At 46.9% G+C, this 12,699-nt stretch overlaps 1 protein-coding gene across 2 annotated transcripts in view; it reads right to left on the minus strand.

The window, feature by feature from the left end:
• Dpysl2 (dihydropyrimidinase like 2) overlaps nt 1-12,699 on the minus strand; it is a 97,490-nt gene that overhangs the window by 56,166 nt on the left and 28,625 nt on the right. Inside the window, exons 1-2 of one of the 2 annotated variants that reach the window (XM_036198879.1) lie at nt 3,692-4,039; nt 523-611 (exon numbers count right to left, since the gene is read on the minus strand). In XM_036198879.1, coding sequence (XP_036054772.1) covers nt 523-611; nt 3,692-3,730 — 128 coding nt within the window. In that variant the 5' untranslated portion in view covers nt 3,731-4,039. Of the gene's footprint in view, nt 1-522; nt 612-3,691; nt 4,040-12,699 lie in introns of those variants that run through there. The other variant, XM_036198878.1, reaches the window with a different exon arrangement.

The raw sequence follows: 12,699 nt of genomic DNA on the forward strand, positions 1-12,699 counted from the left end.
GGCCCTTCCTGATTAAGCAAGCAGATACACATCTTAATAGGCCAGGCTGCATTCCACATTTACATCCTATGACTGAGTAGTCTACCCCAAACAAGGAGAGTCCAGGAAAACTGAAGTACACGCAGCCTATCACAAACCAAGTATGTGAGCTGGTGACAAAAGGGTGTTGTGTCACCTCTGTTAAAAATAGTCAATTACATAATACATGGGTGTTCGTGTGTGCTGTGACTTCCAGTTCCCTGAATCTGAATGCCCAAACTCATTAATTACCACCAATAAAAATGAGCTTAGAATATGCTAAGCTGGTCACTTTTGGTTTTTGGCAGTGCCTGACTAATGCCAGATGCACATTCTACCAATGTTACAACATTCCCAGCCCAAGCTTACCAACTCTTAGTCATTAAAGCCTGAGACGATTTACATGAAAGGAACTAAAGCTTAGGAACACGGGATGTGTGTGTGTGTGTGTGTGTGTGTGTGTGTACACATATATACCTCTACATAGCAATGAATCGTACTTACTTGATCAATCCATCTTCCATATATATGTCCGCATAAAAGGACTGGTCATCATTCACAATCTTGCCACCTTTGATCAGAAGGCGATCACTCTATAACAAAGAGGGGACAAGGTCATAACACATAACTGACCTAGGAGAAGAGAAGCATCAATCCCCAGGGGAGAGGGGGGGCTAGGAGCACATTTTCATCTTGCGATAGTGATGCTCAAAGCCAGGGAATTTGGGGAGGTACCTTAACCAAGGTGCCTTAATCCGTTGTCTGGAGGATTCTCAATGATGGTTCCTACAGGAACTTCTGTAAGGGGAGGTAGTGAAGGGCAGGACTTACTGCCTCCCAGACTACAGACATTCCTCTCAGGGGAGAGAAGGAGGGATCCCTGCAGGCTTAAGCCCACTGACTTTATGAGGAGTCAGAACACACTGGCAAAGCTAACCCTAGACAAACAAACCATCTTTTCAAGAACACCTTAGACCTGAAATCAAAAAAGGCCATTATAGGACATTCCAGCTAAAGAAGACAATGCTTTTGAAATGATTTTTGGCTAAACCTCATCCTTTAAAAAAAAAAAAAAAAAAGTTCCACCCACATGTAGGAAAATCACGTCTTGGCAAAGGTTTTGTCCGGGAAAACTGACCAAAAGTCTGTTGTCATAGCATATGCTACACAAACACAGAGACTTCAGCCATAACAAGATGTCAGAAGCTTAGTGTGTCCATTCTGTGTGCATTTATATCTTTGGGGTAAATCACAACAAGCACATGGCCGAGGGAGGGGTATAACACCCATTTAGCAGGTAAGAAACAGAACTTTATGATAAATCAGAGACATGGGGGTTATTTTTAAGTCTAATACCACAACAGATGGTTGACCCACTTTAGTGTAAATAATAATAATAATAATAATAATAATAATAATAATAATAAAGATTAGTCCAACTGAAAGAGCCAAGAGTGTGTAAAAGAAATGCTGTGTTCTGACTCACAGCTATCCAAAAGACTGTGGACGGGATGTCTGTGACGCCATTCATCCTCCTGGTCTGGGTGGATGCACAGGTTTATTATTTATTGCAGAGTAGATATAAGCCTTCCAAGCAGAGCCATCCCCTTTGATTATGCTACACCTTTCAAAGAACAGCATTCATCTTGGTAACAGTCAACCCAGAAGTCTAGGCCAAAATAAAATCTCAGCAAGTACTACTTGCCTTTTGCAACTACCAAGAAAAGGAATAATTTCCTTAAATATACACATGGTGCTATAGAACAAAGAAAACAAAATACTGTTGCACATCAATGCAAACACTCTTGGGCTTAGAAAATATTTATTGTTTCTGTTACATTGAAAAACAAGATCAGTTCAGTTTTGCACTGTAGGATCTTCTGCCCAGACGTAAGCACAGCAAACCTTGAGAATGGTCAACATGGAGAGGGTAAACAAAAAATCTTCACTAGTCCTGCTCTTCATCCCAAGCAGTCAGAGTCTTACATAAGAGGCAGGCCACAGAGACAGAGGGAGAGAACCAATAGGTCCTAGGGCATAAGACTAGATTTTTTTTAAAGGATAGAGGGGGCGCTCTTTTAAAAAGTGGTCTAGTGGGTTGCCTATTTTCCCCCTCCTCATACTGTCAAAATGAAATTGTCTTATTCGTGCAAGAAGACAGCAAATCACAAGAGGTTTGCAGGAAATCTCCCCACCCCCACTGCCCAGTTCCCCAGATGCGGTCCTTCAGAACAGTGAACATTTTATGTTGTATCCTGTGTGTCAGTACTTTGGGATCTGGTACCGAGGATGGGGTGTGGGGTGCCTTGAAAAAAGGCTAGTACCCACTCTCATCTGAGAACCACCCAGGCCAAGCTAGAAACCCCCGGCACACGCCCCCTCCTCTGGGCAACTGTTCTTATACCACTCCTGCAAATGGGTGTGTCCTTGTGCACCAAGGAAAGAAGGCCCGGGTCCCAGGGCCCCAGAGACAGGCAGGGAAAAAGCTCACCATCAAATCAAATCCCGCATTAAAACCCATCTTCACTATTTGGAAGATGCCTTCAAATCTTCTTGTCCCTGGGTCCTACCTAGCCGGCCACACGCTGGCCAGTGCAAACACACAGCATTATATAACAATCAATTTCCTTGGCGATTCTCCCTGCCGGGATTTCCTTCGAGGATGCAGAAAACTGGACTAGTGATTTTTTTTTTTTTTTTCAGTAAAAGACTCAAGGGCGGGGGGGGGGGGGGGAGCGCGGGGGCAAACCCTCTGCATCCCCTTTGCATCGCGAATTCTTCGCAGAGATGCTTGGCAGGGATGCAGGCCTTGAACGAGGCCAGCACCTCGGCCCCGGTGATCATTGTCTAGGGCAGGCCCGGCCATCTGCGCGAGTCGCAGCCAGCGCCATTACCTCCGCGAGCCTGCTAGCTGCTGTCCCCAGCGCCCACCCGCCCAGTCCGCTTTGTATGCGCCACCACAACCGCCTCCCTGGTGGCGGAAGGGGCAGGAAAGACGGAGAAAGCGAGCCGGGAGCCCTGCCAAGACCCCAGCCCCAAACCAGAGGGCTCCCCAGGTCCTCTTCATCCACAAAAAGCTCCCGCCCTTCTCTGCTCATCATTGAGTCCCGATCCTCCCTTCCCTCTGCATCACCCCGGTACACCCTGCCCTTTCCAGCATCTCTTCGCTGTCATGAACGCCTCCGGGCTGGAACTCGCTCCTTCTTGCAGGAAGAAGGCTCCAGAAAGCTCTTTCTGGAGGGGGCGGGAGACACGGGAGGGTCTGTTTTCCAAGCTCCCCACCACCGGACTCCCGGAGCCCAGCCTCGCGGCACGCAGCCGGAGAACAATATCCGAGCGTCGACCATGCATATTCAATCTGGCATCCATTTGCTTGCACCCCGCGGGCAGCGCTGCAGCATCTCGTGCTGACAATGAAGGATACAGAGGATCTGGCGCGCTACCTCCATACACTCCTGCGCCTATTTCAATGCCTTGCAAATTGCGTGCCTTCTAACTGTTATTACCTCTCCCAACCCCCACTCCCACCCCCACCTTCACCACCATCGCCACCATCGCCTCCGTTGGCAACAAGAAGGAAAAGTTGAGTCTCCTCTCCTCCACCTTTAAAATACATTCTTTAGCTATTCTATGTCACAAAAGGTTGTTCGCCTTTCTGGAGTGCCAAACTTACCGTGATGCGTGGAATATTTTTCTTCCCCTGATAAGACATCTCTCCTGGGGGTGGGGGGGGTAATTTCAAGAGGACAGCTTTAAAGCAAAGATAGCCGGGAAAAAGATTTGGTTTAAAATATATGTATTTTTTTGTAGGAAAAAGGTACAATCCCTTAGCTGGCCTTGCTGTTAGGAGATTTCAAAACTATTAGACAAATGCAATCCTCTGTCTCGTCTCCTCTCCTCCAACACAGATCCAGCTAGGGCGGAAAAAAAGAAAGAGAGGGAGAGAGAACAGGAGGGAAGGGGGTGGAAATAAACTACAGCAATAAAAGCCTTGGTTCCCGTCGGCCGCCACCGCGCATGCGCCGCCAGCCACTCCCTTTCCTCCCAGGCTAAAGCCATCCGCTTCGCGAGAGACGCTCACTGATTGGCCAGGGTCGTGGGATATGCAAATGAGAGGGGCGGGGCAAGGCGCAGCGCCCGGGCTGCGACTGCTGCAGTGCGCGCAGGGCGCGGTGCGTGCGCCCGAGAAGGGAGCGCGCCTTTCGCGCCCTTTCTCTGATCCTGGGCGGGCGGTCGGGCACTGCGGCTGGCAGCGACCCCAGATGCTGCATCTGCAATTCAGGGCACAATGGAGGGGTGGTCGTCCCGAGAGGGTGAGGAGGGGGCGCAAACCCACGACGGAGGGGCTTCAGTACGGCCCGGGCGGCACGCACACGCCCGCCCGCGCGCCAATCCGCGGAGGCCGCCGCTGCAGCCCCGCGTGGGGTGACTGCGCTGAGCCAATGGCCTCGCTGGCGGCGAGCGCGCGACTGCACCGCGGCCTCCCCCGCCCTGCTCGCCAGAGCGGCCTCCGCCCTGCAGCGGCTGCTGCGACAGGGGACTGACGGCTGGAAGAACGCGAACAGCATCCGGGAAGGTCGTGGGCTGCTGGGCACCGGACGCCCCGCCCCAGAACGGTTTTTTGTGACTGCAGGCTACCAAGAACAAGAGATGGAGGCCGACGCCTATCAGGCAAAAAGGGCCCAGTCTTGCGCCCTGGTCGCCCTTTGAGCTGGCACACCAAGACTGACTCCTTTTGTGTGGTTGCGGCGCCTTCAGATCTGGGGAGGAAAAGCTGCTGCGAATCTAGCTGCAGGGAGTCAGTCCTTAGGCCCCCACAGCCAGAAGCAACGTGATAGGTTATAAGGAGCAAGAACAAGAGATCGGAGAGGTTACATCCCACAGAAAGGAGAAACTGAGTAATGGAGAAACTCAACCTCTAGTCACTAAGAGCATTCCTGGCCTCTCTTCATGGTGCTAGTGGTGCAATAATAGGCCTGTGCGCCTTTGACTGTCAAACCAGGCTGTGAGGTTGTAACAATACCAGGGGAAGAGCTGGTGCAGTGGCCCCCAGGGAAGGGTCCCCGGGCAGATGACAGAACTTCTGCCAAGGCACAGCTTTGACCTTCTCACCTTGAGATCAAAGAATGCCTGTGATTAGTGCTTAATCTAGGTCACTGGGCAGCCTTTCGGGGAGGGGGGGTATCTGTTTAATTGGCTCACACCTGCTCAGCAACGATTAGCCAGATAAAGACAGAATTATCCTGGGGGCTCTGTTTCCCCGTTTTGGTTTGTTTTGTTTTGTTTTTCTGCACCTGGCCACTGTAGGGGTCTTCTGTCTTTCCAGACTCAAAGGAGGTGTAAAATCCACCCTTTCAATTCCTGCATTAAAATCTCCAGTCCCCGAGGGACTATGAGGCTTCTGGCCAGTTCATTCAAGTTCAAGTTAGATTTAAGCTGTACATCTTGAGAAGAAAACAGAAGCCAGTCCCTGCTTCCTGTTCCAACTGTATGACGTGCACTAGCAGGGCGAGCTTGAGATCCTAAGTACTGGTGTCAGCTGGTAATGGCTACAGACTTCAGGCTCAGAAAGCTCAGCAGGTGGATCCTATAATCCCAGCACTCAGGATGCTGAGACAAGAGGATCAAGATCCACCTGGGCAATATTATGGACTGAAAAATAAGGAAGGAAAGAAAGAGAGGGCGGGAGGGAGGAGAGAGAGAGAGAGAGAGAGAGAGAGAGAGAGAGAGAGAGAAAAGAAGAAGAAGAAGAAGAAGAAGAAGAAGAAGAAGAAGAAGAAGAAGAAGAAGAAGAGAGCTCAAGGAAGGAAGGAAGGAAGAAAGAAAGAAAGAAAACATATGCTTTCCTTTTTAGGAAAGCCAGACCCACCTGGGCAATATAGACTGGAAAATAGATAGATAGATAGAAGATAGATAGATAGATAGATAGATAGATAGAGCAAAAATATGCTTCCCCTTGGGAAAGCCAACAATAAGGTTCAGCTAGAAATCTGCAGGGGAAGGAGGGTCCTATTAAATCACAGGAAAAAAAATAACTACTTGTCAGGCAAGGCTAATGAGATTCAAATTAATTTAAACAAAATAGCCTCTAGTTACATTGTTTGTTTTTGCTGCACTTTCCTGCTCTTGATCTTAATGGGTTTAAAGACATCTTGTTATTTCCCAATTTGCTATGGAATATTTTGTTTTGTTGCATCCATCCATCTTATTAGTGCCAATCTCCTCACAGCCATAAACACAAGGTTCTTAACCCATGATAATTGACATTTCTCCCTATAAATGCCCAGAGACATAAGGTTAAAATTGATTTTATCTGTTCTGACTGGAGCTTAAGAGAATATCTGGCATATAGAGAAGGCCCTGAAGAAAACACACCTTTAATTAATGAAGGAAAATAATTGTAGTTTGCATATCTTAGCAAACTTACTGCTCACTCCAATACAGGAAGATAAAAAGGGGTTGGGGAAGAAGCCTTCACACTGACAGAAGGGTTAATCCGAACTGTATTTGTTAGCTCTCTTTAAAGACACTCAATGGAAAATTCCTAGGAAATCATTATCAGTCTCCAGCCTGACTTCTGGGTATTTAAAAATTAAATGCCCAGCAACAAGGATGAACCTGTCTATTCTGAATTCCCAGTCTCTTCCAGAGCCAGTCTCCCTGCCGTTCCTCACCCAGCACCAGAAGAGGGCAAGCAGCGGTGTCTACTGAGACAGCCCTTACAATGGTATTACCCCAGGCATCTGGTGCCGTGTGGGGCAATGAGCTGAGAGGAGAGTTGGAGGTGCCCAGTCAGAGACTGACGTCAGCCTCCACTGCAGTCGCGGGCCCTCCGCCGCCGCGCCCCCCCTCACCCCCCCCCACTCATACCCTGTCACAAGGCTTAGCAGATACAAGGAGCTTCAGAGCAAACCTCTCCTTGCAGAAAGAGAGAGAGAGAGAGGGAGAGAGAGAGAGAGAGAGAGAGAGAGAGAGCTACAACCCAGTAGTAGCATGCTTGCCTGGCATGCCCAGAGCTCAGTTGCGTTTAGCTGGGCTCAGTAGCACCAACTTGGAACTGCAGCTCCTCAGGAAGCTAAGGCAGGAGGAACACAAGTTCAGTGCCAGCCTGGCCAACTTATCAAGACTGTATCTTAAAACAAAAGAGGTGAGAAAGCAAACTTTGTGCTTTCTTTTCTTTCACGTCTGGTTCTTGTTTATTTTTTCATACCATATAAGATGCAGTCAGTCCAGCAAGCTGTCAGACCCAGAGCGGGCATTAATGATTGGTACATACATAAATAGGCTTTGTCACTTTAATTGTTAAGGTAAAACCAAAAAGGCTCTTCACATTACCACCATGCAAAAAAAAAAAAAAATTAAAAAACCCACCCCAAACTCAGTCTTTCTTTGGACACTGTTACTGTGCTGGGTCTTGCTTTTCTGTCCACACGGTCCCTCTTCCCCTGGAACCACACCAGGATTCTGCTTGGAAAGCTCATTCTTGGGGGAGAGGGGAAAGCTGCCTATGTTTTTATGCTATGTTTCCTCTAACAAAACTGCCAAGTTCGACTAAGCCTGATGTCAGAGAGCGTCATTAATCTTAAAAGAAACCTCAGAATCATACAAGGTGTCCCTAGGAAAACGTCACCATAACTGATTTCTAAAGTTGTATTTTGGAGATAATTGGGGAAGAAGGGTTCTAACCCGGGGCCTTATGCTTGCTAGGCAAGCACTCCCATTATGAAGCCACACCCTAGTCCTCTGAAGCGGCTCCTTCCTCCACTCCATCATTCCGTCTTGTGCTTGTATGATATTTGTCCTGTCATGCCACCTATACCATATGGCACACCCCAGCACCGAGCCTGGGAGAGGGTAATTGTGTTTGAACTCACAGAGCTAAGAACCGGTTACAAAGTCTTAGTGATTGCTCACCCTTATAAAGAATGCAGCAGGAGGACTCCAGGCTTTGGAAAGATGGCTACGCATATGGATGGAGTAGAGATAACACCCACCAGAGGTTTATAAGATCTTTCTACCAGAAAATGGAGTGGTGAGCTGAGGACTGTCATTCTGACGCTCTGGGGTGACTGGCTGCTCTCAGTTCCTCGGAGTCTACCCAGTATGAATTCTGTCCAGGCCCAACCTACCAAGGCTCTCAGTTTCATCTGTGTGGGAAGCTGGAGTAACCATTTCTGCTTCTGCAGCACCCGAGGGGCACTGTGGAAGCACAGTGCTGAGAATGTCACAGAAAAGAGACACTTGGAAACAAAATGCTGACAGGAAAAGCGGAACCCAGATGTGGCCAGGAAGAAAAAGCCACAAACCCCTATGCCACGGCAGCCAGCTGCCCAGGGCTGCAACCTCCAATGTGCTCTGCAGAGGTTAGGATGACACAGTGGTAGGAGCATTGCCTAAATCAAAGAGCTTTGGCTAAAGTGCTCTTCTGTGATGGACACGAGCAATGATGACTGCTTTATGGAACCCCAAAGGACAGATTGGCAAAGAACAGCTAAGCAGCCACACGTGAGGCCAGCCCACTACTACCTTCAGTGAGTACATCTTTTGGGTAGTGATCAATGAGGACCATTAGGGCAGCCATACGCTGCTTTTACCAGAACTGGGCAGGTACGAACAGCCCCTTTTGGGCTCTGAAAAGGTCCTGAAGATCCCCTGGCTACAAGAGGCTGAGAGGAGTCTTAGGGCGCAGATGGAAGCGTGCCCTCCACAGGAATGAACAGAATCAAGCTTTCTCTTCAAGTCTCCAGTTAGCACAGATACCACCCAAAGGACCCCACATTACACACCTTGCACCCCAATATGTGTGAATACAGATGTCCTTGGGGTCTCTGTCCCTGCTAGAGACACAAGGCACCTAGCTCTGGCCTTCCTGTCTCAGGTCTTCCCTCTGGTGGCCAATGAGGAGTATGCATATAGCTCGCTCCTTTGTCCTGGAGTAGTGGGCTGCACACTGGGAGGGAGCCTTTGGGTTACTGGTCCTAGTGTCCTCAGCCTGTCTGCCCATCAGAATCATCTGACCCTGGCTCCACCCTCAGGACCAGAGTCTCCCAAAGCCGGGTTCAGGAAGATTATTCTCCTCTGGGAACTGAGCCGTGGACCCAGACCTTCTATTTCTAAAGGAGGAAACAAAAAACAAAAAACAAAAAAAAAAAAAGGAGGAGGAGGAGGAGGAAGAAGAAGAAAAAAAAGACAAAAGAAAAAATATATGAGCTACCATGAGCTCAAAGGAAGGCTTTACCCCTACTCAGAGCTCCCTCTACTTCCCAAAACACAATGTGGCCTGTTCTTTCTACAAAATAGTATAATAGTCCCGCTAGCTTTCAACTTGTCTGGTGTCCACTAACAATCCAATCTGCTACAATGTTACTCTGTAGCTAGAAAGGTAGGAAACAGAGCACAGACTGATTCAGTCATGAGACTAGAGCTTAAACACCTACTCCAGGCGCAGGTATGCCTCAGTGGTTGAGTTTTTCTCTGGCTTTGATCCCCAACACTGCCAAAGTTCAAATTAAATACATTTTTAAAAACAATACACATCTTTCCCCCCAAGCCCTACCAAGTGTATCTTTGTATCCTATCTTACAGATAGAGTAAGGTACACAGCTTCCCACTGGAGTGAGAGAAATATTCAAATCCAAGAGCCCCATAGTTCAGCAGGTATGTTCTCTCCATAATAAAGAACTTGATTTAGAACCCAGGCCCTGCCTTGTGCAAGAGGAAGGCATGGGTGATCTACCATCTGTCTTCACCCATTTCTATCCCTGACCCCCATTCCTAAAGCACTTCCTCTTACCTATCCCCCAAATCCATCCCTTTCTTGCCTTACCCCCCTCCATACACACACACACACACACACACACACACACACACACACACACACACAGAGAGAGAGACAGAGACAGAGACAGAGAGAGAGAGAGAGAGAGAGAGAGAGAGAGAGAGAGAGAGAGAGAGACTGTAGCTTCTATGAGCATCCCTGGACTTCCTGTCATGAGAACCAGCAAAGAAAGACACCAAAAATTAAATGAAAATGCTTAATGGTTCATCCCACTGGAAGAATAAGGTTTACCTCAAAGGCATGTGGAGATCTAGATGCACAGTGTATCTGTTTGCACAGTCAGAGCAAAATGGACAAGTCAGGGTAGGATGGAGAAATCCCCCCTGGCCCAACACAGGTAAATCTTGACTACTCACCAGAATTACAGCCCAGAAAGACTGGTCCATACTCACATGCAAGAGAATAGAGCCTCTGCCAAGAGTCATCTGCTCTGACCTCCAGTCTTACCAGACTCTCACCACAGCAACATTTCGTAACACAACACTGACAGAATGTGGCAATGTGTCCATGTCTGAGAGAAAACCTCTCCTAGCATGATACAGGCTGTCTCTCACACCCCTTCTATTCAGGCAGCGATGTTTCCACTAATGAACATCTTCCAGTGAGGGAGACATGCTGTACTTGCCGTGTCCAGCCAAGATACCTCTTGCCCCATGAGGCTGTGGTGCCCTGTCATATAGCTAGGGTGACTGAAGGATTTTTTTTTAGGTTTATTTCAACAATATTACATTGATTTTCATGTAAATACACACCTGAGGCTCTTTCAGATCACTCACTCCTGTGCTCAAGTCATACAACCTGAGGTCTGTTTGTTACAGCAGCAATGTTCTTTCTAGACTGACTGCTATCAATGTCTCTACTCTTTACTTCCTTGAGCTTGGGGAAATGCTCCAGCCTTTTCACCCCAGGGCTCTGTGTCCTCATCAGCTACTGCCCTGCCATTATCCTTCTTCTACAGCTCACTCTGGCAAACTGTGGTCTGTTCTCATGGTCTTCACTTCCTCAGCTTCCTTTCCCATTAGCTTCTCAAGCCACGTCTACAGGCTTCTTCCCCTGCTGTTGAAAGAGATCGAACACAGAGTTGGCAACTGGTCAACCTCAGGACCCCTTTGTAGACTTTATCCTAGGGGACCTGGCTGTGACATTTAACTGTTGTCTCTACCTGTTTTCTTTCAACAACTATTATCTGTTTAGTGTCCACAACATATTACTAAATGAATAAAAGTAAGTTATAGTATATTATTTTATATAATATGACCCCATTCAAAATAATCAATAAACTTGATTTTAGAGTATTTAAGTTCACAGGGAAAAAATGGGCAGAAAGTAAAAAGAGTTCCATATGTCCTCCACAACAAACATACAGTTTCTCTTTATTATTAACACATTAGCGGGTTGGGGATTTAGCTCAGTAGTAGAGCACTTGCCTAGCAAGAGCAAGGCCCTGGGTTCGATCCTCGGCTCAAAAAAAAAACAAACACATTAGCATCTTACATCCTGAAATAAATTTATTGCCACAAGTGAGCATAATATATATGAGAGGAAAGGTCTCATTCTAGAGCCAGGTGACCAAGAATTTACTCTGTAACTCTTTCATATTTTTTTTCAAGACAGGGTTTCTCTGTGGAACAGTCCTGGCTGTCCTGGAACTCACTCTGTAGACCAGGATGGCCTCAAACTCACAGAGCTCTGCCTGCCTCTGCCTCCCGAGTGCTGGGCTTTGTTCTGTAACTCAAGCTGACCTCAAACTCATGGTGATCTTCCTACCTCCACTCTCCAAGTTCTAGGATTACAGGTATATCCAACTTTGACACATTATTAATTAAAAAACATAGATCACATTAGAGTTCACTCTGTGTTGCTGTGGTTTGCTTTTTTTTTTTTTTAAATTATTTAGACAGGATGTTGTATAGCAAAGCTTGAGCTCCAATTCATTATGTAGCTGAGGATGTATTTGAACTCTTGATCCTTCTGCCTTCCACCTCTCAAGTGCTGGGAGGCATTACAGGCATGCACTACCATGCCCAACAAGTTTTCTCTTGAATGTACAGTCTATGGGCTATGAAAGCCAATGACATGTATCTACCATTACAGTAACATACAGAATTGTTTTGTTGCTCTAAAAAGTCCTCTGCACTCTACAGATTATCGCACACAGACACACACACACACACACACACACACACACACACACACACACACACACACACTTGGCAAACACCAGTCTTCTTGCTGACTCCGATGTTTTGTTTCCTCAAGAACATCATATTGTTGGAGTCATATATCATGTAGCCTTTCAAAATTAGCTTCTTACATTTATCAATACATGGTTATTGATATGTCTTTTCATAGATTGGTAGCTTATTTATTTTTAACACTTACTATTCTATCAGGTGAATAAACTGGTTTTTGTTTGTTTGTTTGTTTGTTTGTTTTGCTTCACTAATTGAAAAATATCCATCTTGGGGGTTGGAGAGAACTCAGCAATTAAGAGCACTAAACTACTCTTGCAGAGAACCCAGGTTCAGTTCCCAGCATCCACATGGTGGCTCACTCCAGGGGATCTGATGGCCTCTTCTGTACTCAGACACTGCATACACATGGCGTACTGCATACGAATAAACTTGTACAAGCAAACACATACACATTAAGAAAGCTTAAAAACAATAGATCTTTAAAAAAGAAAGACAACTTGGTGGCCTCCAAGGTTTTGCAAATTATGATCACCCTGCTGTAAACATTTCCATACAGAGTTTTGTCTGGACACATGCTTCATCACATCAAAGTGTAGGGTCACTTGATCACCTAGCAAGAGCATATTCCCTTTTGTAAGAAATTGCTCA

The sequence above is a fragment of the Onychomys torridus genome, chromosome 9 (assembly GCF_903995425.1).
Source record: "Onychomys torridus chromosome 9, mOncTor1.1, whole genome shotgun sequence".
NCBI lineage: Eukaryota > Metazoa > Chordata > Mammalia > Rodentia > Cricetidae > Onychomys > Onychomys torridus.